The 27,328-nt window shown below is 40.5% G+C and overlaps 1 protein-coding gene across 4 annotated transcripts in view; it reads right to left on the bottom strand.

Annotated features, from left to right (window-relative positions):
* Window positions 1-27,328, bottom strand: part of Ae2 (anion exchange protein Ae2) — a 130,972-nt gene that overhangs the window by 33,250 nt on the left and 70,394 nt on the right. For 2 of the 4 annotated variants that reach the window (XM_074101310.1, XM_074101302.1), the window contains exons 5-9: window positions 12,542-12,728; window positions 12,233-12,337; window positions 6,240-6,472; window positions 5,475-5,628; window positions 1,602-1,709 (exon numbers count right to left, since the gene is read on the bottom strand). In XM_074101310.1, the coding sequence (XP_073957411.1) occupies window positions 1,602-1,709; window positions 5,475-5,628; window positions 6,240-6,472; window positions 12,233-12,337; window positions 12,542-12,728 (787 nt within the window). Of the gene's footprint in view, window positions 1-1,601; window positions 1,710-5,474; window positions 5,629-6,239; window positions 6,473-12,232; window positions 12,338-12,541; window positions 12,729-21,912; window positions 22,051-27,328 lie in introns of those variants that run through there. The other 2 variants (XM_074101326.1, XM_074101317.1) reach the window with 2 other exon arrangements.

Genomic DNA, 27,328 nt, shown 5'->3' with positions numbered 1-27,328 from the left:
TCAAATTGTTGCGTCTAAGGCGGGACACCTACGGCTATGGCAAAGTTACGGTGTAGTGAGTGATGCCCTAAAGATTACCAGCGTACGATTAAAATCTGTGAACAGTTTGAATAACAACGCCGTTCCACAAAAACCTGAAACAGCGTCGACTCAGTACGGCCAGCACGTCGTGGCACCACACTACAAATAAAAGCTAAATGAAGCTAAAGTGGCTGGCCCTATACTATACTTCGTTTTTTTAGCATTAGAAAGAAGGTAAGCGATCTTGACGTGTCTTTTTATTGAAAAACACTTTTGAAAAATAAGTCACAGCGAATATGTAACAATTAGCAAGGACAATGAGATCATTTACATGCTTTTGGTATCATAAGCAATACTGTTTCTTTAAAAACGTTTTTCAATAAAAAGACTAATCGAGATTGTTTACCCTTTTTCTAATGCTAATAAAAACGAAGTATACGAAGTGCAAAATTCGAACTTCGCATCTTGCCGTCCCGCTCACGCTTATATTATTTAATACGAGAGTGAGAGGGACGACGGTTCGTAGAAGCCCCCCGGTGCTGGCTGCTCTGAGCTGTCACTCTTGACAGGTTGCCTTATTCCGTAACCAATACACCAGTTCTCGCGTCTCTTTGTTAGGGGTGTGATTCTCTAAACCTTGTCCGCCGATAGTGGCGACCCCAATCGTACCACCAGCCAAATAAGTGGTCTATCAATTTTTAAACAAGTTCCTATCAAAGGAATATGTCGCTAAAGTCGAACTTTCAAGTTGACAGTCACGTCTATTGGCATTATTGTTTTATGACGTGCAAACGATTATCAACTTTAGGGTGGTAGACCACATATTTGACTGATGGTACTTAACTTGACCCGTGGCCGTATTTTCTAACGCATTGACAATTGCGATCGCGACTTAATTTCGCCTGCCCTAGAAACAGTGCAGTCGCATGTAGCGGCGACTATGTTAGTTTAGGCAACCTGACAAGTGTCACAATCCTCCTAAGACCCAGCGTACAAACCTTTGAACATAACGTCTAAGGGTCAATCAACTTTTTAGTGTCGTTATTCTGTCCTGTAACCCAGGAGACATCAGTTTGCAATGTGTACTATAATAATATAAACATTGCTTAGAAGACATTATAGCCATCATGGAATTGGCTAGACCCTATCACCGCCACGGTCGGCAAAAGGCGACAGCTGAAAATCGTGCCTTAGGCGCTATCTTGGCATTACGTAGCGCCTATGGAGCGATTTTCCGATTTTCTTTTTGTGGTCTGTGGCCGACCGTGGCGTTAAAAAGGTTAAAACTGTCACAACTCCCACTGTGTGTGTAACTATTAGTTGATTTGTACCCCATAAAATGATACTTTTAATAAGTAGCAACCTTGATAAATAATTTTGAATAATAGGATTTTTTTTTGAAGTTTTTGATTTTTTGATAAAAGCCCTGGAGACGTTATCATGGCAACAAGCAACACTTAAAATTTTGATTGACCCAAAACCGATCGTCAACTTTTCTTGATTCCCAGTCAATTCAAGTCTTATATTCAAAATTCGACGCGGGATCCCAGGAGACTATAGATCAAAGCGTGTATGCGCACTGGCCGGCCGATGTGCGCGAGACTGTGCCGCTGGCAGACGCCGCCGGCGACGCAGAGGGAGCACCGCGCCGGCCCGCCGGGGCCCACCGGCTCCTCGAGCCAGATGGACTATAACCAACAAGGTGCCTAAGTCTATGCTCGGATTGTGCTTAAGCTGGAGATGTGTGACCGAAGTTTCAATTGCGTTATCCGCTGTAGTTCTTGACTGTATGCAACAAGGCGCTTAAGTCTACGCTCGGACTGTGCTTAATGTGCCGAAGTTATGTGACCGAAGTTTCAATTGGATTATTCACAGTAGTTCCTGATCATGTCGAACAAGGTGCTTAAGTCTTCCCTCGGACTGTGCTTAATGTGCCGAAGTTACGTGACCGGAGTTTGAATACGATTATTCGTAGTTCTTGACTATATCCAACAAAGGGGCCCAAGTCTTCCCTCGGACTGTGCTTAATGCGCCGAAAATTCGTGACCAAACTTTCTTGGCTTTGGATTATTCGCTGCAGTTGCCTTAATGCAGATACAGTCAGCAAAGACGATAGTCTACCATTAGTAATTATCTACCTATATGTCAATAAGCAAAATATTTTCATTATTAATTTTAAAAAATCACATCAAAAATATTCAAATAATATAGGTAGGTATAAACTCAAACCTGAGGTCAAAGGTTTCTGGGCGTAGGTATTCAGGAGGCTTAGATTTTTTTATATTATTTATTAGAAAGAACGGCAACCTATACCTTTGTACACTATTTCTATACATTGGTATTTTTTTTACTGTTCCAATTCTGAGCAGCTGTGTTACCACGTAATTAAAACAGCAATGCAGACGTAACAAACCCAAAATTCGGTCGCATAATTTCGGCAGTGTGTTTAAACTCTAAGCAGAGCTTGTACGATGACATTCGGTTGCATAATTTCGGCAGAGTGCTTAAACTCTAAGCAGGACTTGTACAGTCATAATGATAGTCAAATGAACTACAATCAACAAGCAGTGGCCTTAAGGTGTGAGTAAGTAAGGAGGTAAATGCTCGTAATGAAAAATCTGGCCAAACGTGTATAATTTGCGCATTACAACAGCAAAAAATGTATTTAATAGTAATTTTGTAAGAAACAAAGTTATTTTTTGCTGATCAGTGACTATGTTAAAAGAAGGAAAGCGGACTCCGGGCGGCCAGTTCTTGCGTTACAGGGACTTCCTAAAGCGCCACCTTACCGCATGTAACATCCCATGCGAGAGTTGGGAAGATCTCGCGAAGCAGAGACTGGAATGGCGCAGCTCTGTAAATAAGGCTGTTGCAAATTTTGAGACGCATCGCTTGGAACACCTGGATGCCAAGCGTCTTACTATGAAGACCCGCCCGAGACCTTCCTACACTTACACGTATAATGATAGTGGTCAATTACATTGCGCGCCCTGTAATAGGACCTTTAAGACTAAGTTTGGCTTTGCCAGCCATATTCGGGCACATAATAAACAATTCTAAAGGTTCGCCTTTGTCGGACACGACATGGAGGACATCATCATCATCATCATCATGTCAACTATATCGGCTAAATCACCTTTAAATGTTCATATTATTCTGTCTCGTGAGTCTGGACACAACAGTGAAACAGTTGCTTAGAAAAATATTTCTAATATAGCCCTACTAGTATGCTTAGGATGCCTATAAGTGTCACTACATCTCTAATTATAGGTTTTATTTTCTAAAATATTACGGAGAAAACCATTTTTTTTTATTCAAACGTTCTAGGTAGGTATAATGCCTGCGAAAAAAATTATCGACTCAATTACGAAAGAAATAATCGACCAAAACAACGTATCGATTTTCTACCTACTGGCTACTTGAAGAAATGAGAATTCTGAGTAGAGAAATTGTACCAAACGTTACTCGGCCAAATAAAACATATGCGAGCGGTATTCTGCGCAAATAATTCGAAGAAGAATCATTCATAGGTCACTGGTAATGAGGGCTATCGTTTTTTGTCTCACTAGATGGCGCACTGTAGCGTGAGGTTTTTAAGTATGGCTTTCAAAGTCTGTTTTTACGGGTGTGAAAACAAAGTTTAGATTAAAATCATATTTGATACACCTTAAAACCGTACCATAAAAATATCGAGCACGCCACAGTGTTGCATAGTCCCCGTTTTGTTCGGAAAAAAGGGAGGACAAAGGTTTCCGAAAGACAAAACTGTCTCAAAACACAGACATTCATTGCCCCGGAACGCATATTTGCCATAATTAGTTTCAGATATTGCAAAATATTCACAAAATTAATCTAATTATAAATAAACCCGCGTAACTCACCCAAAAACTATGAGATTTGACATTTCGGAGACCTCACGCTACACTAGCGCCTCTAGTGGCGAATCCATACGCGATAGCCCTCATTGACAGTCCGCTCGTGTTACGGCGTAAAGTCGCCAAAACATAACCCATTATGCAATACGCATAACGCATGCGTATGACGTAACAGACCTTGGAAAACCCAAACTATACTGCTTGCCAAGCTTTATCTGTCCGATAAGCGTGACTTGGCAGCGCCTTCCTATCTGGCAGTTATCGTTTTTTAGGATTCCGTACCTAAAGCATAGATATCATAGGTATAGTATAAAGCAAGTATTGTTAGATTAGATTAGCCCTCAAGTAATTGAGACGACATCAAAAAATAACTCTTATAGTTTGCAGGTGGTAGGACCTTGTGCAAGGTCCGCCCGGATTGCTACCACCATCTTGCTCGCTAATCCTGCCGTGAAGCAGCAGTGCTTGCACTGTGTTTCGGCGTGTAGAGTAAGACAGCCGGTGAAATTACTGGCACTTGAGGTATCCCATCTTAGGTCTCTAGCTTGGCAACGCGTCTGCAATATCCCAGGTGTTGCAGATGTTTATGGGCGGTGTGATCTCTTACCATCAGGAGACCCACTTGCTCGTTGGCGATCCAGTTGAATAAATAAAAAAAATCGTCTCTCTTATATCTGTCTATATCTCCGTCGGTCTATCTATTTGTATGTTTGTCAAAACAATATTCCATAGAGACAATTGTGGACGTGTCAAAAGATACAAGTATATAATCTTTTAAAAGTATGTTTTCATAGTATTAATCGCGGCAATCAAACTCTATAGGGTACTTCCATACGTAAAGAGTTCAAAAATCTCTGATCCCTAAAAATAACTTTCTTTTCATTTCCAAACGAGCAAGTGGGTCTCCTGATGGTAACAAATTACCACCGCCCATAGACACCTGCAACACCAGGGGGATTGCAGATGCGTTGCCAACCTAGAGGCCTAAGATGGGATACCTCAAGTGCCAGTAATTTCACCGGCTGTCTTGCTCTCCACGCCGAAACACAACAGTGCAAGCACTGCTATTTCATAGAAATACTTTGTCATACAAGCTCAACTTTCGCTTGCTTACTTCTCACGAAAACTTCAGTGTGCGAATCAGAATCGCGCTTGGCCAGTTTTTAATCCGAAAGTACTTCAAAACATTACTTGTCAATTTTGTGTAACACCATGCGTGCCTTGTTTATTGTAGTCCTTTATCAATCATCACGTTTTTCAAGTCCTCTGGCAGTACATCCCATCCACTCGACCCCTGACTATAAGTTATATCTACATCCGCCGGGAATCCTGGAAAATGGAAGCCAATTCCGTCCGCCAGCAGTTGTCCCTCAGTTTTTCTTATGAGAGGGAGGCAAAACGATTTTTTGAAAGCCCCTGTCATAATGTCTGGAAACACTGCTGAAGGAAGTTGGTTCCACAATTTCACTGTACGAGGCAGAAAGTGTAGGTACAGCGGAAGACCGCAATTTGCGTTCAATCAAGCTGATTGGCTTCCACCAAATACTTGCTGCATCAAAAAAAGACTGTCTTCCATACCTGTAAGCTGGTGTAGGAGGCGTGCTTCTTCCCGCCAATGGAGAACCGGAACCGTTCGTCGTTGACGTGACGGTGACGCAGCAGCAGACTCCTCATGACTACTGGTTTGTCGTCCTCTTCGATGAGATCATCCTCGACCATGCTTTCAACCACCCTGGAAAGAGAAGAGGTTATAGCGCGTTCAGATCTCGACGAATAGCATTAGTACCCCCCGATCCTCTAGTTGGGGTTTAGTAGCCGAACACCTGTTTATCAACCGACAAGCGGAAACCTGTTAGGCTGCGTTTTCACCAGAGATGTGCGAGAGTGTGAACCAATAGAAACGTTTCTTAACTTAAACTTACTCCAGTGAGCTGTTTCCACTAGAGCTGCCCTGAGCGAGGATAGATAAATTAAGCGTTTCTATTGGATCATGACAAAATTCCTCGCATATCTCTGATGGAAGCCTTACTGTCGCTACGCTATCCGCCTGTCCAATAGACGTTTACCATAGGTTTGTTTCCCAATAGTTATATTTAGACGATTTTGTAGTTAATTTCAACTGCCAAACTCAGGTCCAAGCATGAGAAGCTGCATGTAAGAGCTAGTACAGTCAAGTGTAAAATATGAACGTATCCAACATTACAAAAAATGTTCCACAGACTCTTATTCTGACGTAATAAGGCCGTGGTATTGAGTGGTTCGAATAGATACATATTTTAGTACTTGACTGCACAAACCATTGGTGTGGCCTGAACCTTTTCGCTAAATCATCGCATTTCATACCTATAGGCGACACCGGGCAGGTCCTTCTCATCCAAATCCAGCAGCACGACTCCAGTCTCCAGGCAGCGGCGGAGGTTCAGCAGGGAGTGGAAGCTGAGAGAGGCCACGTGAGGCCTGCCCCATCGCGCGCTCCCTTCCTCCACGTCTTCCTCATACTTGATCCAGCGCGCTGTCTCTTTCCACTCCGCGTCGCCGTCGGCAGTTGCCAACAGCTCGTCGAGTTGGACGAAGACCTGCGAGCGGGAGGTTACAGTTGGTGCTGGTCCAGTACAACAAAGTCCAAAATTCGAAATTCGTATATTGCCGTCCCGCTAACGCTTACATTATTTAATACGAGAGTGAGAAGGACGGCACGACACGGACTTCGTTTTTCGAATTTCGTAGTACCTAGCCCCCCTGGTAAAATGATACACTCTGAGACACTAGTCTAACCGCCGGCGTCCTCCGGCGTATCTAGGGTTATTTTTCAGGGGGGGGGGGGGGCTGGCCTGGATTTTTGTGTGAAGATATCAGTATTATAGAGTTTTGAATCGGTAGCCCAACATCCTGGGGTGGGCACTGGACCATACTGGGGTGGGCAAGGTCCACCCGGCCCCCCCTCTATAGAATAAAAATAAATAAAAAAAAAACCGTTTATTTCAGACCATGAGATCCATATTAGGTGTTAGTTATAAAGGCACTTACATAGTATGTTAGTAGATATTGTTAACTAAAACTAAGACACAAAAAAAAAAAATTAGGCGGCTGTCTTGGGAGGATATCTGAGACGTATATTTGTCCCTTCCAATCACAACCCCCACCCAATACTTCACGAGCGGACAATCGAGGCGCTCCGCCAATACTCTCAGCAGGCCGTTGCCGCTACCACGCACTCGGTTCAATAAAGAGGCTATCCTTTTTCGCCTAATGGCAAAAAAGTCGTCCGTTCTTGCCTCGGCGAACATGCCGGACGCACTACAGTGCCTTGGTAGCCGCAACAGCATTCTGAGAATATCTATATACGCCTATCCGGCGAGTAGCGAAAAGATAATTTTTCTGGTATGAAAATTTTATCATTTTTGTCGCCGACTTATTCTTCATACCAAAAACGCCTTGCTACTCGCTGGTGGTGGAATTAGAATTAGTGCCTAAAGCAAGGTGCCAAAGGCTGACTGCAAAAGTAAAGGGCAGGGGGAGGTAGGACAATACAAAGATGCTGTTGTGTGTAAAAAAAATACCGGACGAAATCGCGAAAAAGTTCACTCCTCCCCGCCAGGACACTCGTATGATTTGAGTCTTTCCCTTGGTAATTTATCAGAAACGTTTGCATTTGTCATGCAACTTCGAAAGAGTAGGTAATAATCGCTAATGAGTGGTTAACATCATCTCAGTCAAGATTTTTATTCGATTTTTACACTGCATTCTCTGTATCTCTGTATAATTTGATCGTGAGGGCTCTAACATTTTAGACCTCGTGGTTTGACATTTGTCACTGATGAATAAAGTACCCAATTTATTTAATATAATCATGTCACTTATTAATACAATAATTCATAGACGCTTCAGCAGTATTCGGAAGTAATGGTCGGTCTGAATTTTTACTGAAAAAGATTACTCACTATAAAGTATCTGTATACCTAGTTACCTACAAAGTGTGTCGCAGTATCTAAGAGCAGGGAGTTGCATGCATTTAATAATTAATAAAAACTCACCTAGTCAATAAGAAAGCGTGGTAAAAGTGGCAATGTTTATAAATAAACCTTTGCGTTATAAATGAATTCGTTACTTTTCCTGGAAGCTGCAGGGCTACTACGAAACTCGAAACTCGAAGTTCGTGTCGTGCGGTCCCTCTCGCTCTCGTATTAAATAGTATTAGTGTCAGAGGGACCGCACGACACGAACTTCGAGTTTCGTAGTAACCCTGCTGATTTATGAAAGCATCGCTCGTTCAATATAACGGCTGCCTTACACTACACATGCTCGTTACTAGCATGCTAATAAGCATGCTAACAGCGGCGTCTTTAGCCCATGTAGCGCCCGTGTGCAATTATTATTTTAGCGCCATCTAGGAAGAGCGCGGTCAAAATGGAGTGGGTACAAAGTGCCGCGGCCGGCGCCCCTAACACCGCTGCGCCCGTGTGCAACGCACACCCTGCACTATAGGTAAAGACGCCTCTGCATGCTAATATCTGAAGTACCAGTATGTCACTAAATAAGCATGCTCAATAGTAGCACGTTTCCTATACACACATGCTAGTAGGTAGCATTTGCTCGATAGTAGCATGCTTTCGTGCTGGTAAGTAGCATATATGTGTAACAGTAGCTTAACGTGTGGAAAATCGTGATCACATTCAGCATCTCTTTCTTGCCTCATACTACATCGTTTGACGGAAAGAAGTGGTGAATTGCGATTATGAGTGCGTTAGAGAGTTATGGAATAAATATTTAGTAGTTTTTCTTACGTTTTTTAAGAAAACATGTGTGGAGCACACGAGACAGGCTCAATCTAATGTGATGTGGTGAACATTGAACATGAGAGGTTTCTGAAAGGTGAAATATCGCTAGATGGCGTTAGTATCGTGATGACTGTTTGCCAAACTTTGACACTTCTGTCAAAGTTTTGATCTGTCATAGTGACTTCTCACTTAACAACTCTACCTACCTTAACTGATACCGATAATGATATTGTCGTAAAATAATAATCGTAATATCTTTTATGGAGATACTAATGGAACACTTTTTTAGCTCTACAACAGACTTTGATTATGAAATTGAATTATAAAATTGGAAATTGTTCACTATTCATTGTTTTCATTGCATAGTGCAGGGTTTCTCAAACTTATGGCTCCACGTACCCCTGTTAAAGTTTATAGACGACAGCGAACCCCCCCCCCCCGAACAAAGTAATAAAACTGGCTGTTGGAGAAACTAAGTTTTTATTTCAATCATCATAATAATATAATGTATATTATTTATTTCAATAAAAGGTAAGAATCGTCTTGCCAACGAAAATACCAACTGAAACAAACACCAACAAATAACAAACAAATAACTACTTAACAAATTTGGAGTTGAAATAAAAAATACAAAAAGACTCCAAAAACCAATCTTAATCATCTTGCCAGTCTTGCAGCCACCATCACGTAAATCTTGTCGCGAACCCCCTACCGTCGAATAGCGCGTACCCCACTTTGAGAAACCCTGGCATAGTACATATACTTTATGTCTATTTCATATTTTCGACTGCCCAAAAGTTAATTTTGCTCTTTAATGATAAAACCGTCTATTGTTGACCTCTACTTTTTTTTTAACATGTATATCGATATTGAATTTCGGAAGTCGATAAGTGCATGAGACGTCACTATGACAGATCAAAAATGCCGTGACAACGCCGGGCTCTGGTGATGACATTTTGGGAACTCCTGATAGAATTGTTGTACAGCCGAGTTCATAAACATGTGAGCAAAAAATGTATCAATAATATCTGAACACGTTTCTACGCCGTTAACAATAGGGTCGTGTTCAGAATATTATTGATCAAATTTTTGCTCACAAGTTTATGAGCTCGGCTGTAATGTTTACGAGGACATCTGAATTCAAATTTTTACTTCATTGTACCTATATTTTTACATTTATATCAATGTTTCCTTTTGAAAGGGCTCCACAGAAAACCAGCGTTACTGCACATAATGTGCGGCAACACATGCTGAGTGGAGACCCTTTTTGGTATCCTGCCGTGTCACCTAGTAACATAGTTTTAGTGCTAGTTCTAGTCTTAGTTTTAGGTGGTACTTTTTGGAGCCAAAATATACCTACTTTTCTTTCTTTCTTTCTTTCAAAAGTCTTATTTAACCTTACCTGCCTTCCGATATTTGATGGATGAAAGATGATGGGGTGCTTGGACAAGAAACAATGCTTGTTATGACTCGTGAACATAGCTTTTAGATGGCATTTATATACATTTACTACGTGTGGCGATTATAATTCGTTTTTTTTTTGTATTAAAAAAAGAAAAAAAAACTTGAAGAGTCTTTATATTGAAAAACGTTTTATAAAAAACATAAATTATTACTTATATATGTTACCAAAAGAATGTAAACATGATCATAGATCCTTGCTAATTGTTAGGTACATATTTGTTGTGACTTATTTTTCAAAAGTGTTTTTCAATTAAAAGACACGTCAAGATCGCTTACCTTCTTTTAAATGCTAAAAAACGAAGTATAGTTGGGGGGGGCGAGCCAGCTAGCATCCAATGAGGGCTATCGTTTTTTGTCTCACTAGATGGCGCACTGTTGCGTAAGGTTTTTAAGTATGGCTTTCAAAGTCTGTTTTTACGGGTGTGAAAACAAAGTTTAGATTAAAATCATATTTAATACACCTTAAAACCGTACCATAAAAATATCGAGCATGCCACAGTGTTGCATAGTCCCCGTTTTGTTCGGAAAAAAGGGAGGACAAAGGTTTCCGAAAGACAAAACTGTCTCAAAACACAGACATTCATTGCCCCGGAACGCATATTTGCCATAATTAATTTCAGATATTGCAAAATATTCACAAAATTATACTAATTACAAATAAACCCGCGTAGCTCACCCAAAAACTATGAGATTTGACATTTATTTCGGAGACCTCACGCTACACTAGCGCCTCTAGTGGCGAATTCATACGCGATAGCCCTCATTGCACGTGGTACAGGGAGAGAGTGATCCCAGCAAACACAGTACATCAACAGTTCTGGTTCGACTACTCGGAAACATTAGGGTGTCTTGACAGGCGAAATGTCGCTAGATGGCGTTAGTATCGTAGATCCGTTTGACGTTACATACAGTCTTGCTGCGATTGGCTCGTTTGTAACCAAATGTGTGTTGTTTAACAATTGTGTGTTCTATATAAGTTAATGTGTCTACTCCAATAATTATTCGAGATAAACTTTTATATTCCTTAAAAACAAATTAATGTTTATGACCGGTTTTTAAAGAAAATAAAAGTCTATAACCAATAATTATACCAGACAACATTATTAATTTTCATTCAATTTTTATGGAATAATCGAGAAAAACTATCAAAAATGCATCGTTGCCAGCTCAGCAGGTGTAAACGCTCTTAAGCGAAAGAAACCATTTGTAAACTCGATTTTTCTAAAACAATATTGACTCGCCCCCCCCCCCCAAAAAGTGACAGAAAAAAGTGCATTTAGCCAAATTAACATGTGTTCCCAGAAAATACCTAAGAGCTGCCGCACACTTACAATTTCAATTTGGCCAACTAAATTGCACATTTTATCAAACTAAATTACTATACTGTATTGTACTGTCGGGCTATAAGTATTTAAGTTACTGTATGGTCTATTGGTATACAGTGCGCTGCCAGTGCGATTTAGTTGGCCAACTTGAAATTATAAATCTGCGAGCTACCTAATATCACAAAATACAGATAGTTCAGAAGTCAATCTCCTGTATGTACTTCACTTTTCATACCTACGCTCGGCGGTCGCTCTAAGGTTGTCAACTATGGCTTATGCACCAAAAAAAACTATCGTGGTAGTCGCACTCTTATCTAGTTGTTTGGTTTATTGTTGAGAATGAAACGGGAAGAATGGAAAAATAAATTAATAACTAAAATATTTTAAGTTTAATGTCATTGTTATATTATAAATTTGTCACAGAAAATATCTTGCGACGATTTCGTTATTGGCGAAATTCACGATTATTTAATTTAAACAACCGTCCACTGAACAGTTATAATAACTTTTTTTTGTTGCTCCATTATTGCACAAAAAAGTTCACAGACGCGTGTCTCAAGCGGATGGCAGTCGCGCTCGCACTGGTCCCAACCGGTCCGAGATACCGTGTCCGTGAGCAGTGCACTTGTATGGAGATTGACTTCTGTTCTGAACTATATGTGTTTTGTGCTAATAGTTAATTATAATTAACTTTCCAAATGTCCATTTGAATAGGCTAGTCCGCCAGTTACACTATCAGACAAATACTAAACAAGTTTCTGTTACTCACAGAATGTGGGCTGTGATCGTACATCTTCTTGTAAGTGGTGTCGGACAGGATGCTGTGTAAGCGGTCGCCGCCGTCGCGCCGGCCGACGTACACCGTCGACGTGTCCTGTACAAAAGACAACAATAAGTCAAAGTCAAAGTCAAAATATCTTTATTCAATTTGGACTGTAACAAGCGCTTATGAATGTCAAAAACAATAACCCCCGCTCTAGGCTATTAACAGAGCCCGAAATTTTCGTAGCACTTTTGAGTTGTTATAGGGACTTCTCGTTTATCGACTTCCGATATAGTTGTAGTTTAGTTGCTTTACCTTGGGTTGCTGTATAAGATGCCGCCGCAGCCCCTTGGGGTCGTCGCTGCGGTGGCTGGCGAGCTCATCGCGGTCCGCTTCCGGGAGGGGCTCCTCCGCGGGGGGGATGGACACCCGGCGCTCGGACGTACCCCCCCGCGCCCCCTCCTGCAGGGAGTACTTGCGCGTCTTCGGGTGGTGGTGGCGGCTGGGGGGAAACGGGAAAGGTTAATGCATGCACAGTTTTGCTTAAACCAGTTCCCAACCAGCAGGGCTACTACGAAACTCGAAGTTCGTGTCGTGCGGTCCCTCTGACACGTATACTACTTAATACGAGAGCGAGAGGGACGGTACGATACGAACTTCGTGTTTCGAGTTTCGTAGTAGCCCTGCAGTGGTCTGCGGACCACCAGTCGTCCGCAGGAGCCAAAATTACGGTCCGCGAACGCTTTCAAATTCCATACTATCATAAAAGTAGTTACATATTTTTTTTATTTTATATCTATTTTGTTCCATATCGAAAATACAAACTGAGACATGGATGGACAAAAAAAACAGAAAAAGAGACCAGCACTGGGAATCGAGCCCAGGTCCTCAGCGTTCCGTGCTGCGTGCTATAACCCCTACACCACTGCTGGACAGGAATCGAGACACGAACTTTTCCTATGCATACATATCTCAGGTTGCTTATTTCTACTTTGCTACTTAAGCAGCAGCACTAGCGACATCTATGCGGCGTCGACAGACGTCACACTCTTTCGGAACCAACCGCTCACCCAGACAAGAGATGTCGCTACTAAGCAATCAAATTATGATTACAAAAAGGCTCCAAAAAAAAACAATCATAATCTATTTTGTTATCGTCACCAAAATAAAGGTTAAGAGAAACAAAAGAGAAAACGTTGCCCATGCGATGCGTCACTGCGATTCCGTACCGTCACCGTTTTTTATGCAGCGGTGTGGCTGCTCCTTACTGCAACTCTAGTTTATTAATGACAATATTTTATTTATTACTAATATGTATCATCGGACTGAATTATAAGTAAGTATAGTGGCAAGTGGCCCAACAATCCAGATGCGTGACTGATACTCGGGTAACGTGAAATCCTCTGTGCCTCCCACCTATACTTAATACTTTCTGTATAACTCCGACCGTTTCTCATGTACAATTTCATTCCAAACAACATTTGCCGTAAGTAGAGTTATAAACTTTACAAAACAAGCTAAAGTTCATATTTCCGAGCTTTTATCAATGGCAAACTGAGTCTCGCGGAAAAGCTTCTTACGGAAATGTTGCCGCCTTTGCAAGTTCAACATACAGGGAAGTAGCTCAGTACCGAGACTTTTTAAGTAAGTATTACGGCAAGGCGTTACAGCGTGTTCTCTGTTCATTGCGCAGCCGAGACGCTAACCTCGCACTATGGTTCCCTTGCAACGCACGCAATGTAAAGAGAAATATCTCAGTGGTCGCAATCATGGCTGCGCTGTTCGGTACTAGGTAGGTACAAGCAATTAGTAAGAAAACTAGTAGAAAATATCTTACTCAAATGAAAGGTTGAAAAGAGGATTTTAAAGTCGCGTTCTTCAGACAATACGTTACATTAATACCCGCTTTTCGCTTGGAATGGGCTCTGGGGGGCTACTACGAAATTCGAAGCTCGTATCGTATCGTCCTCACTCTCGTTTTAAATAATATTAGCGTAAGCGGGACGCAAGACACGAAGCTCGAATTTTGCACTTTCGTAGTGTAGCGCTTGTTCGAAGCGAACGATAGCGGGCAGCGGAGCGGAGCGGCGAGCGTGTTATCAGTCCATCGCGCGGCCGACTCGCTCGCCGCTCGTGGTCACCTGGCAGCACTCGCAATGAACACAAAAAACGCTCGCCGCGCTGCTGCCCGCTTAATTTCTTAAATAAATATTTTTTTTAAATATCACGGGACAATACACACCAATTGACCTAGTCCCAAAGTAAGCTTAGCAAAGCTTGTGTTATGGGTACTAAGCAACGGATAAATATAATTATATGGATAGATACCTACATACTTAAATACATATTAAACACCCAAGACCCGAGAACAAACATTCGTATTTTTCATACAAATACCTGCCCCGACGCGGGGATCGAACCCGGGACCTCAAGCTTCGTAGTCAGGTTCTCTAACCACTAGGCCATCTGGTCGTCTAAGTCTTAATATCAATGTTTCAAGTTTCAAGTTAATTGGATATTCTGACAGTGTGCGTGTTTCTGCCATTACTACGACACTAGTGAAGCATGTTGCAGCATCACGTTGCATGTTGTATGGAACATACGTTATGTACTCACTATTTTAGTTCTATCGATAGCGTGTGCTCGACGCAAGCACAGCACTACGCAAAACACGTTTAATATAGAGCAGGGTTTCTCAAACTTATGGCTCCACGTACCCCTGTTAAAGATTCTAGACGACACCGAACCCCTACCTAGACCCCCCCCCCCCAAAGAATAAAACTGGCTGTTGGAGAAACTAAGTTTATTTTTATTTCTATCATCATCATAATATAATGTATATTATTTATTTCAATAAAAGGTAAGTAACAAATATAGGTAAGAATCGTCTTGCCAACGAAAATACAAACTGAAACAAACAACAACAAATAACAAACAAATAAGTAACAAAATTTGGAGTTGAAATAAAAAATACAAAAAGACTCCAAAAACCAATCTTAATCATCTTGCCAGTCTTGCAGCCATCATCACGTAAACCTTGTCGCGAACCCCCTACCGTCGAATAGCGAACCCCACTTTGAGAAACCCTGATATAGAGTTTAGACTTGCAAGAGAAATCATGCAAGTTGCATCACATAGCGGCGTTCGATTGATCACTATAAACTGGTTGGATTTACAGCCTCGCAATGTAATGCAACTTGCATGATTTCGTAAATACATACTGAGACATGGATGCACAAAAAAAACAGAAAAAGAGACCAGCACTGGGAATCGAACCCAGGTCCTCAGAATTCCGTGCTGCGTGCTATAACCCCTACACCACTGCTGGACAGGAATCTAAAGTACAATTCAATAGAATCTGTCAATTTTCTACATATTTAAGACACCCTATCGTGGGCACACTTGATTATGTTGCAATTATCATCTAAAAGGAATCAAAAAAGAATAATAGTCACATCACAAAGCCTTAGGCAGCCCGGTGTTTATATTAGTAGGCTGGAAGTGTCTACAGGATTGTCAGATTCTATTGAATTGGAGTTTAGATACGAATTTTTCCTATGCATACATTTTTAAGGTTGCTTATTTGGGTTGCACGATTTTTCTTGCAAGTCTAAACTCGGCTTTATAACCCCGCGTGCAGCGAGATTCTGCGCCGGGTATAGTGTTTCCACATGAATGCCTCCCCTTCTCTTCCAACTTACTCGTCATCATCGAAGAACCCTGACGAGCATTGCCAGAGTTTCCAGTCGCTGCTCGAACGACCCGAGCTACTCCTTAGCAGCGTTAACAATAAAACACGAATCAAAATGTGAATCGAATTCGTGAATTACTTGTCATTGAAATTACAAACTGAAATATAGATACACAGAAAAAACAGAAAAATAAGACCATCACTGGGAATCGAACCCAGGTCCTCGGTAATCCGTAACGCGTGCTATACCGCTACACCACTGATTGTCTACCATCACATCAGTGGTGTAGCGGTATAGCACGCGTTACGGATTACCGAGGACCTGGGTTCGATTCCCAGTGATGGTCTTATTTTTCTGTTTTTTCTGTGCATCTATATTTCAGTTTGTAATTTCAAATACGGTTTTACGGGATGACCGTAAAAGTAAAAATTTGGAATTGACATAAAAAATACAAAAAGATTCCAAAAAAACAATCTTAATTACTTGTCAGTTATGTAGCTACCTTGCGTGATTGTAAAATGTTTTGTTGTTGTTGTTAAAATAAAGTTTTTATTATTATTATTTATTGAATCAGGCGTTCCTTTTCGGAGGCCCATATCAACGAACTAAAGCAACTACTTTACGCACCCGCGACCTTATGATAGCTAACGTTTATGCAAGAAATGTGTGTTCATGCATCTATCTCCACGCTGTAAGAACACACACAAATCACACAAACCCGTCTATCACCACCACCACACTACACTGAAGCCTTTCGAACTCCACCAGAGCTCATCATTAGAACAACACAACCGTTCACCACGCTACCACATGTTAACAATCTGGTCAGTGTAAAGTGGAGGTGGTTATGGTTGGGTTTGTGTGATTTGTGTGTGTTCTTACAGTGGAGGTGCATAAACTAACTATCATGAGGTCGAGGGTGAGCAATTCAATAAGGGTTTTCACAAAATATCGCTAGATGGCGTTAGTGTCGTGAGTTACGTTTGACGTTTAAATAACTAAATGAGCCAATCGCAAGCAAACGTCAATCGGCCTTTACGATACTAACGCCATCTAGCGATATTTCGCTACTGCGAAAACCCTCATTGTTTTAGTTCGTTAAGACGTGAACTCGAAATTGTAAACTGGGCAAAAGAAATCGAAATCCTTCGATTTGGTAAAATGTGATCGGGCTCCGATTTATCCATTCAAATTTTCACACTGTTCCGTTCGACGGTAGTTTTTAAAAATCGTACAAAACTGTACAGTTATCTGACACACACGATATGATAAACGGTACCGGTTATAGTTGCAATCTAATGCGATTAGCTGCGGTGGTCGCGCTCCCTAACGAGGGCTGGCACGTTTGGCGCGGGGCACGTGCTAGCAACACCTTGACAGTGACCGCGGTCAGAGACGATCAGGGTTGCCACTCATCTTAATTTAATCATCGACAAAATAATACACTATTTAACGTTGGGCAATCTTTCACCTATCCCAGTGTCGCTAATCGGTACGACTCATATCTAGTAGTGAAATTGACTTGAAATTAAGTATTGAGACTTGATTAACCTCTTCACCGCCCAGTTACCCAGTCGTGACAGCCAATGGTTATAGTTAGTATAGTTATAGACGACCAGATGGCCTAGTGGTTAGAGAACCTGACTACGAAGCTTGAGGTCCCGGGTTCGATTCCCGTGTCGGGGCAGATATTTGTATGAAAAATACGAATGTTTGTTCTCGGGTCTTGGGTGTTTAATATGTATTTAATTATGTATCTATATCTATATAATTATATTTATCTGTTGCTTAGTACCTACCCATAACACAAGCTTTGCTTAGCTTACTTTGGGACTAGCTAAGTCAATTGGTGTGAATTGTCCCGTGATATTTATTTATTTAATGGTATGCCTCACACGCCACAGTCATTTTTACATGACGAACATTCAACTCGAAATCAATCCTTCTGCAAATTTGGAATTAAAAATCAAGTTCATTTTCGCTGGTTTTTCTGTGGCGTACAGAGCACATCACTCTGTTTGTTTTGTGGAGGTGAAGAGGTTAAAATAAAAATAAAACCGTTTAAAATTTTATAAATGGTGATTTTTGAAAATTTTACATATCTGTCCCTTTCTAAAACGCTTTCTCTATGCAGTGGGCACGGCGCTACTTGCATACATCACACGCAAGCATTCATTTCTCTGTCTAATCTTGAAATTTAAAACTCAATAACACTGTAATACGTAAAGGTACCATCAAAATTGTTTTTCCGTTCGACAACACACATTAAAAACCTTTGATTTATAATACAAACAAAAAGTAATCAAGTATACGGTATTCATGTAACATGATAATTCTTTTGGAAAAACGATTTTCCGACAAGTTTCTTGCGGCTTACTCTCGGCAATGATACAAAAAAGGACAGGTAAAAGAGGCTTTTGCGGCCTCTTGCAGCATGCACACTTATGTATTTCCAATTGCCAACCCTAAAATTTCCGTATAGAAAGACTTGGCAATGAAGGCGGCCAACTACCTGACGTTATAATTATCTAACAAGATGGCGACTAGATCGCGACACCATACTAAATGGTATACTAATATTTCTATGTAGTTGTTATCTTGCTCAGTGCCCTTAGTGTAAGTTTTCGGTTACAAAATAAGTCTCGATCGCGTTCGCGTTAAAATCTAAATTTGTATGCAAACACGAACAGCGCCTCTAGCGGAACGTTTGCGATGTTCGTGTTTCCATACAAATCGAGATTTTAACGCGAACGCGATCGAGACGTATTTTGTAACCGAAAACTTACACTAAGGGCACAGAAGTAAAGTTGCATCTGGACTGTGTATTGGCTAAGTAATGTTTTTAACCCCCGATGCAAAAAGAGGGATGTTATAATAATATTATACCTATGTAAGTTTGACGACAATGAAATTTTTATTTTTTTTCTGTATAATTCTAATTTACAATACAATACAAAGACTTTATTCTTACTATTCTTTTTAACCACAAAAGTAATTTACTTAGGCCGTCTTGCAGGAAGAAATAAATCTAGATTTAGTAGTTAATCCAGGCTTAAGCTTGACGCTAACTCGAGATTTATGTGTTTACTGGGCCTTAATTTTGCTAACTTTGCTAGTTATGGCTACTTGCTGGAAACACATAAATCTCGAATTAGCGTTAAGCTCAGTTTAGTAGTGCCAAACTGTATGGAACTGTCAAGCTTAAACGTGGATTAACTACTAAATCTCGATTTATTTTTTCCTGCAAGACGGCTGAGAGAAATAGAGAAGAATGAAATAAATCTCGATAACTCACGTCTTAATTCGAGTTTAGCTCAACACGTTTCGGGCTAATTCGTAGCCCTTGGAGCAACGCGACTCGGTGGCTGCTTCAAGAAGGGCTACGAACTAACCCGAAACATGTCGAGCTAAAGTTGATTTAATGCGTGTGTTATCCGGATTTATTTCATTAAATATGAATGAGTCCCAAGGTAGGGCAGAAGTACCGTTTGTGGCTTCGAGTTTGTGGCCACTGTACCGTTTATAGCCATTTATTGTTTAAATATACGTTTGAAATAAATTTATAGTAAAAATCATTACAAGCTATATTCGTTTCAGTATAAACTTTTGAAAACTCACTAAACATATTCATCATCATCATCATCAGCCTACAGCAGTCCACTGCTGGACATAGGCCTCTTCCATGGCGCGCCACAACACTCTGTCTTCAGCCCCTCGCATCCATCCGCCGCCAGTCATCCGTCCACCGTGCCTCAGGACGCCCTACACTACGTTTTCCCGTCCGTGGTCTCCATTCGAGGACTCGTCTGCTCCACCGTTCATCGGTCCTGCGACAGACGTGGCCAGCCCAACGCCACTTCAACGAACTAATTCTCTGAGCAATGTCAGTGACTTTCGTTCTTTGTCGAATAATGTGATTTCGGATTTTATCCTTCAAAGAAACCCCTAGCATTGCTCTTTCCATAGCCCGCTGAGCGACCCTGAATTTGTGGATTAGTCCCGCAGTCAAGGTCCACGTTTCGGCTCCGTAGGTTAAAACTGGTAGGACGCACTGGTTGAAGACTTTCGTTTTTAGGCACTGAGGGATGTCCGACGACAAGATATGCCGAAGTTTCCCGAAAGCAGCCCAGCCCAACTGTATTCGCCTATTAGCCTCTTTCTCAAAGTTGTTTCTACCGAGTTGTATAACATACCTAAACATATTATTTTAATCATAATCATAATGTCAGCCGAAACACGTCCACTGCTGGACATAGGCCTCCAAGTCTCCCCACTCAGACCGGTCTTGTGCTTTCCGCATCCACCGCGATCCCGCGACCTTAAGTTAGGTTAGGTTATACGCCAATAGTAATCAAGTATGCATCAAATGCAAGCCGGCGGCTGAAAACAAGAATAGCCTATGGCACTTGTCTCACCGCCAGCGAGGAAACGATTGGCTATCGACTATTTTCTCGCTCAAGAAACGAACAAAAGATATAAGATCCTGTGTGAGTAAAAGAGACACATATATTAATAGTTGATCGCTGGCTGTTCACACTGTCGGCGAGAACTCGCTCTTACATCTTTTGTCGCAGCGACAAGAGCTATAAAACTCGCTGAGCTATAGATACTCGCTCAGCGATGTCAGCTTGGCGGCCGCCCCGCACGAGCGAGTCGAGTGGAGCGAGTAATCGCCCGTAGCACACGAACACTCGCTTACAGCCGAGCGACAAAACTACACTCGCTTCTCGCTGCTCGCCCACTCGTTTCTAGTTACTCGCTCTACTCGCTTCTCGCTCATCGTCGGCGGTGGGACAAGTGCCTATGACAACCGGATAGTCCAGTGTTTGGAGAATCTGGCTACGAAGCTGGAGATCCCGGGTTCGATTCCCAGTCGGGGCCGATATTTCTATGAAAAATATGAATATTTGTGTATGAATGTATTAAAGTATGTATTTATCTGAAAATATTTTCTACAGAGTTTATTTCCAGAACAATACAGGTCCAACTATAAAAAAGGTATATTAGGTACAATAAAATTAAATAAACTAAAACTATAATAAATCTAAAAATGGACCCTGCGGCATGGTACCAAAGATGCTGGCAGCATTTCCCCGCTGGATCGCAAGACTGATGCGTTGAGCGAGGAAACTGCCAGCTCTTCGGTCTCCTGTGGTATCTCTGAGTCTCTTTGATAGATCTATATAGAATGTTTATCCTTTGCCTAGTATCCATAATACAAGCTTCGCTTAGTATGAGACTAGGTCAATTGGTGTCAATGAGGGCTATCGTTTTTTGTCTCACTAGATGGCGCACTGTTGCGTGAGGTTTTTAAGTATGGCTTTCAAAGTCTGTTATTACGGGCGTGAAAACAAAGTTTAGATTAAAATCATATTTAATACACCTTAAAACCGTACCATAAAAATATCGAGCATGCCACAGTGTTGAATAGTCCCCGTTTTGTTCGGAAAAAAGGGAGGACAAAGGTTTCCGAAAGACAAAACTGTCTCAAAACACAGACATTAATTGCCCCGGAACGCATATTTGCCATAATTAATTTCAGATATTGCAAAATATTCACAAAATTATTCTAATTATAAATAAACCCGCGTAGCTCACCCAAAAACTATGAGATTTGACATTTCGGAGACCTCACGCTACACTAGCGCCTCTAGTGGCGAATTCATTCGCGATAGCCCTCATTGTCCCATAATATTTATTATTATTATTATCTATTTGCCTACGTATGTTTATTCGCTGCCTAGCATGTACCCATAACACAAGCTTTGGGCAATGCCAGCAGGAAGGGAAGGGTTAAGGGGAATAAATGTATTATTTGGTGTTTTTTTCATCGCAATATACCTATTTTTCTTTCTTTTCTATGTCTTTGCTTAGTTTGGGACTAGGTCAATTTGGTGTCAAATTTTCCGGGTTATTTATTAACCATTGTCTATGTCCCACTGCTGGGCAAAGGCCTTCATTTATTTATTTTATTTTATTTATCGCACAACTCACCGCTGGTGCCGCGCCGCCTCCGAACTACGAGAATACGAAATAGGCATGTTCCTGACACTTTCACATCAACATTCACTATGTTTTATGTCTGGATAAGAAACACATTTTTTTAATCGTCACAGATGTATAATAATATTTTATTTCAATTCACTCAATTTCTAAAACACATAATTTTTAATAATAATTTAGACTTAGTAAGTAAGATAGCGTTTTACTATTTTTTTATTGGCATATTTTAATTTAATTTTCAAAACGAAGAAAAAAATATGCCAAATCAAACTAGCACTGACATGTATTGATTGAAAAATACAAAAACCGACACGTTTTTAATTTTTTTCTTTTACCGATTTTTCAAATAGTCGATTTCGGTTCAGATTGCGCGTGCGACTGCCAATCGAACGGGGTAAGCTTATTGGCCGAGGTAAGGGCTAGACTACACGCATGCGCTACCACTGGTTTCAGATTGAACTATAATAAACTGTAACACTTTATAGTACCCGATCAACAATTTTCCTCAAAAATATCTGAACTTAATGTTCACAGCTAAAACCTTATTATAGGACGATTTTGGCGCATATTTTTTTAATTTTGCGTTATTTGTAGCTTATAAAGGTATCTTAATTTTTAAAGGCAATATCCACTCGTCAAATATTAAGAGTTTCTTTACCCTTAGGGGCTGTTTCACCATCCATTGATTAGTGTTAACTGGCGGTTAGGTGTGATGCCGTCTCTATTTGTTTTGTTCGAATAAACGAAGACGGCATCACATTTAACCGTCGGTTAACGCTAATCAATGGATGGTGAAACAGCCCCTTAGTGTAAGTTTTCGGTTATGGAAACACGAACATCGCAAACGTTCCGCTAGAGGCGCTGTTCCTATTTCCATAAAAATTGAGATTTTATCGCGAACGCGATCGAGACGTATTTTGTAACCTTAACCGAATAACTTACACTAAGGGTACAGGGCAGATTCTTTCCAAGAGATATAGTATCTAGATTCTTGCAATTAGCTATATTTAACAAAGGTGTTTCAACTTTGACTTTTAATACTCTAACCGTGTTCCCGAATAGCACATCGAATTTTTTCGATCGCTTTACTTCAATTAGCCTTGTCATGTTAAGGGTTTGTTTCATAATATTGGTTCAATTCATGAAACAAAACACTTATATTATCATACTTGTAATTCTTTAGAGATAAGACTCAGTAGGATAGTAAAAGTAACTTTTTTTATGTACAAAAACTCAATATTCTACAATTTTTTATTTATTTTTTAAATCAAAGCTTGTCAATGCGTATTATCGAATGGATAAACAATTTTCAAGCTACTATAACAGAGTTATAAAGGTTTGAAATTCAACGTTAGACAGAGAAAGACATACTAGCATGTGACGTCACACGCAACAACAGCCATACCAGAGAAAAGAGTTTTAGAAAGAGACGATTACAAAGATATTTTAAAAATCACTATTATATAAAACATTCATTTAAATGGTACCTAGAGCCTGGCCAACCTAAGTCTGCAACGGAATAATTTGGCAACACTGTATTTTAACGTCAAATCACGTACATAATATGCGTTACATTTGCAGTGTTACCATATTATTCTCTGCAGAGTTAGCTTGGCTCGGCTCTATGGCAAATTTAGGAGTTATTAAAATATCATTGCCTCGTCGAGTTAGTCGCGCGAGTTGCGTGCGAGACGCACCCGTGGTGCCGCCGCGCGTGACAATGCCAATGCCAAGCGCTAGTATTTCAGTCGTGCGCGCGCGACGCTTTTTCCGTTACTTTCTGACGTTGCTTTTTTTACGTGGATGATTTTTTTGCGCCAGTGATTTTCCACGACTTTTTTTTTCAACGGAGCAAATCCACAGAGTAAATTCATTTCGGTTCTTTTTAAATAAGTGATATGTTAAAAATAATATTTGACTCTAAAAAAGGAGGAATAATTATACCATCATAAATAAATTGTGGCGACCTTATTTATGTATAGTATTGTGTTATTGTTTTGTTGTGGTATACGGACCCTATTCACTGTAGTGCAATCATAGTTTGGGCCCCCTGCAATTATGTTATTTATTATTTAGTTTATATTAGTAAAAATAAATTATGCTCCTGTGTGAATTTCTTGCTACTTGCATCAGCTGCTCGTGCTGAGGCTCCAACTTCACAAAGATCAGTGAAGATCAGAAAGCGCACACAAAAACATACCTAACTTGATTTATTCATATGGTAGTAAATTAAATTGTTTTTTAATAAATTCATATAGATACTTAAGTTATTTTTGGCTCTTTTTATTATCGTGGCTTAAAAAAAACGAGTTTTCAAGTTCAGTGTCAAGTCTTTTGAAAATTTTCACGCTTTTTACACATATTCGGCTTATAGATTAGATAGATAGATTTATTTATTACCTTCTGAAAAAATACATTATAAACACATGTCAGGTAAATTATAAAAAATCACAAAAGATCCATAAATATACAAAAAAATGTATAATAGGATTAATAGGCATGGGCGTTTAAAAAAGTGTACCCTTTTTTTTTTGAAAAAAATATGTTTTTTTCTACTCCGAATCAAGAGCACAATCGATTCCGATCGTTTCAAAAAATGTCCCCATTTTTTCACACTACATTTTATGAGTCAGTTTTGTCACGCCCACTGTGTGTGAAATTTACATTTTTTTAATGTTTATTTAATTCTGAGTAAGAAAAAACTATTTTTTTTTTCAAAATATCAAAAAAAAGGGGTATTTTAAAAAAAACGCCCGTACAATAGATATTATAGTAGATTTACAATAAAATCTATTGTCCAACTGCCGGGCACAGGCCTCCTCGATGAATAATAGGGCTTGGGCGGATTGGGATATATACACGTGACCAACGTGACACACAGGCGTCTCTCTCAATGAGTAACAGAGATAAAGTCCATACAGCCGCGTCTTAATTGAACACTGTGAGAGCTTCTTTAAATAATCCAAATGTCGCACGTGTCTAACCCTGAGAATGTCTAGGGAAACGGGCGATCGGAAAAAGAATTCTTGGCGCGCCAGTCACCTGTCAAAGTGACGTAGCGGGTGACGGGAATAAACAATCGGTCAAGTGCGCGTCGGGTGACGCACTGCGCTGGGTTCTGTACAGTCAGCAGCATTGATATCTGCCACAGCGGAGCTTGAAAATGCGTGTATTTTTGATACTACGCTCAAACTGTTACCAGACGAAGATTTAAGTGCTGTTAACCGATATCAAAACAAATTGTTAATTTAGAATTCACTACCAGAGCGTAATTAATTTTTGAAACATTTTCGAACAGCAATGTAAAGCACTTGTCCCACCGCCGACGATGAGCGAGAAGCGAGTAGAGCGAGTAACTAGAAACGAGTGGGCGAGCAGCGAGAAGCGAGTGTAGTTTTGTCGCTGGCTGTAAGCGAGTGTTCGAGTGCGACGGGCGATTACTCGCGCCACTCGCCTCGCGCGAGCGGGGCGGCCGCCAAGCTGACATCGCTGAGCGAGTATCTATAGCTCAGCGAGTTTTATAGCTCTTGTCGCTGCGACAAAAGATGTAAGAGCGAGTTCTCGCCGACAGTGTGAACAGCCAGCGATCAACTATTAATATATGTGTCTCTTTTACTCACATAGGATCTTATATCTTTTGTTCGTTTCTTGAGCGAGAAAATAGTCGATAGCCAATCGTTTCCTCGCTGGCGGTGAGACAACTGCCTAATGCGTACAATAATTTGATACGAGAGAGAAGCGTTCTGTGACAGCTGTCAAGTCAACAAGTGCGACGTTTTGAACAAAAACAAAGTAGTATCATGTAGTGATACATTGCGTGCTAATAAATTTTGTAAGGAAAATAATAAGTCAAATATAATAAAACGTGATTATTAGGGTCTTCACTAACTACCCTTAAAGTTTGAGGTAGTATCAAAAAAACACGCTGTTATAAATAATAATAAATAAATAAATAAATATCACGGGACAATTCACACCAATTGACCTAGTCCCAAAGTAAGCTTAGCAAAGCTTGTGTTATGGGTACTAAGCAACGGATAAATATAATTATATAGATAGATACATACTTAAATACATAGTAAACACCCAAGACCCGAGAACAAACATTCGTATTTTTCATACAAATATCTGCCCCGACACGGGAATCGAACCCGGGACCTCAAGCTTCGTAGTCAGGTTCTCTAACCACTAGGCCATCTGGTCGTCTAAAAATAAATATATGTATGTATGTAATATATGTTATAATCTGACACGTCCTACCAGCCCTAGAAATACAGTCGTATCAGATATTTTATGGACGCTTTGTTGTGCCAGATATTGGTGCGGATTTGATTAGGTAGGACTGTACCGATACTAAAAGCTTAGCCTACTTTCGGACCATAAGCCGGTTTTTCTAACGCGTTGACTATTGCGAACGATTTCATCATTCTTTCTCTTTCTACCCTCGTTCTATACCGTGTGACAGAAAGAAGTGGTGAAAACGATTGTGACTACGAGTGTGTTTAACACTATGACCTCAACAGCCATATTGTCTATTGCACGAGGTGTACTGCCTTTTCGGCGAAATATGTTTCGCCAAATTTCCCTTAGCAACCAATCTTTCGCCGAAGTTTCATTTGGCAAACAATTCGTTGGTATAACTTTACTCCGCACTTTTCTTATTTCGCAACAATTTTATATTGCAAAATTTTACTTCATCACACTTTTATGTAGCAAATGATTGGCTTACGCGAATAACAAATTGTCAAATAACATTTGGCCAATTTTTATATTGCAAAGTTTTACTTCAAAATTTGTGCGAGCGAGCGAAGCGAGCGAGCAAGATGGCTCGGAGCAGAAGCGACTTGGATAATTTAGGTTCGATGTTAGGTTTATTTTTATAGCTGCCAGAATAACAGGCTGCCACTAGGAAAGTAGGTTGGATACCATTCAATTTGTTGCTAAATTAAGGTATGCCAATCAATACATTTGACCAAGACATAAATGACATCTTAAAATAATCCCAGGTAATAATTTGCATAATAATAATTTATGAAATGATTAGTTGGGAAATGATATCAGTGCGAAATGTTGAGTTGGGAAATAACATTTCGCCTAAACAAAAATATGGGATAAATAGTTTGGGAGCTAATAATTTGCTAAATAATTTTCACCGAATCATTAGTAAACCATTGCACGACCATTTCTTTCTGTCAAGCGGAATAAGATGAGGGTAGAAAGAGATGAATGCAACCGCGAGCGCTCAGCCGTTAGGCAGTACAGCCCTGGGGCTGACGAAATTCGAAAATCGCAGTTCGTATCGTACCGTCCCTCTCACTCCCGTATTAAATATAAGGGTCAGCGGCCCGGCAACATATGAAGTTCGAATTTGGCACCGGTAAATTCGCGGCGATGGTTCCGTGGCCGG

Source organism: Choristoneura fumiferana, chromosome Z, assembly GCF_025370935.1.
Source record: "Choristoneura fumiferana chromosome Z, NRCan_CFum_1, whole genome shotgun sequence".
Taxonomy (NCBI): Eukaryota; Metazoa; Arthropoda; class Insecta; order Lepidoptera; family Tortricidae; genus Choristoneura; species Choristoneura fumiferana.
This window is presented reverse-complemented; position numbering and strand designations above follow the sequence as displayed.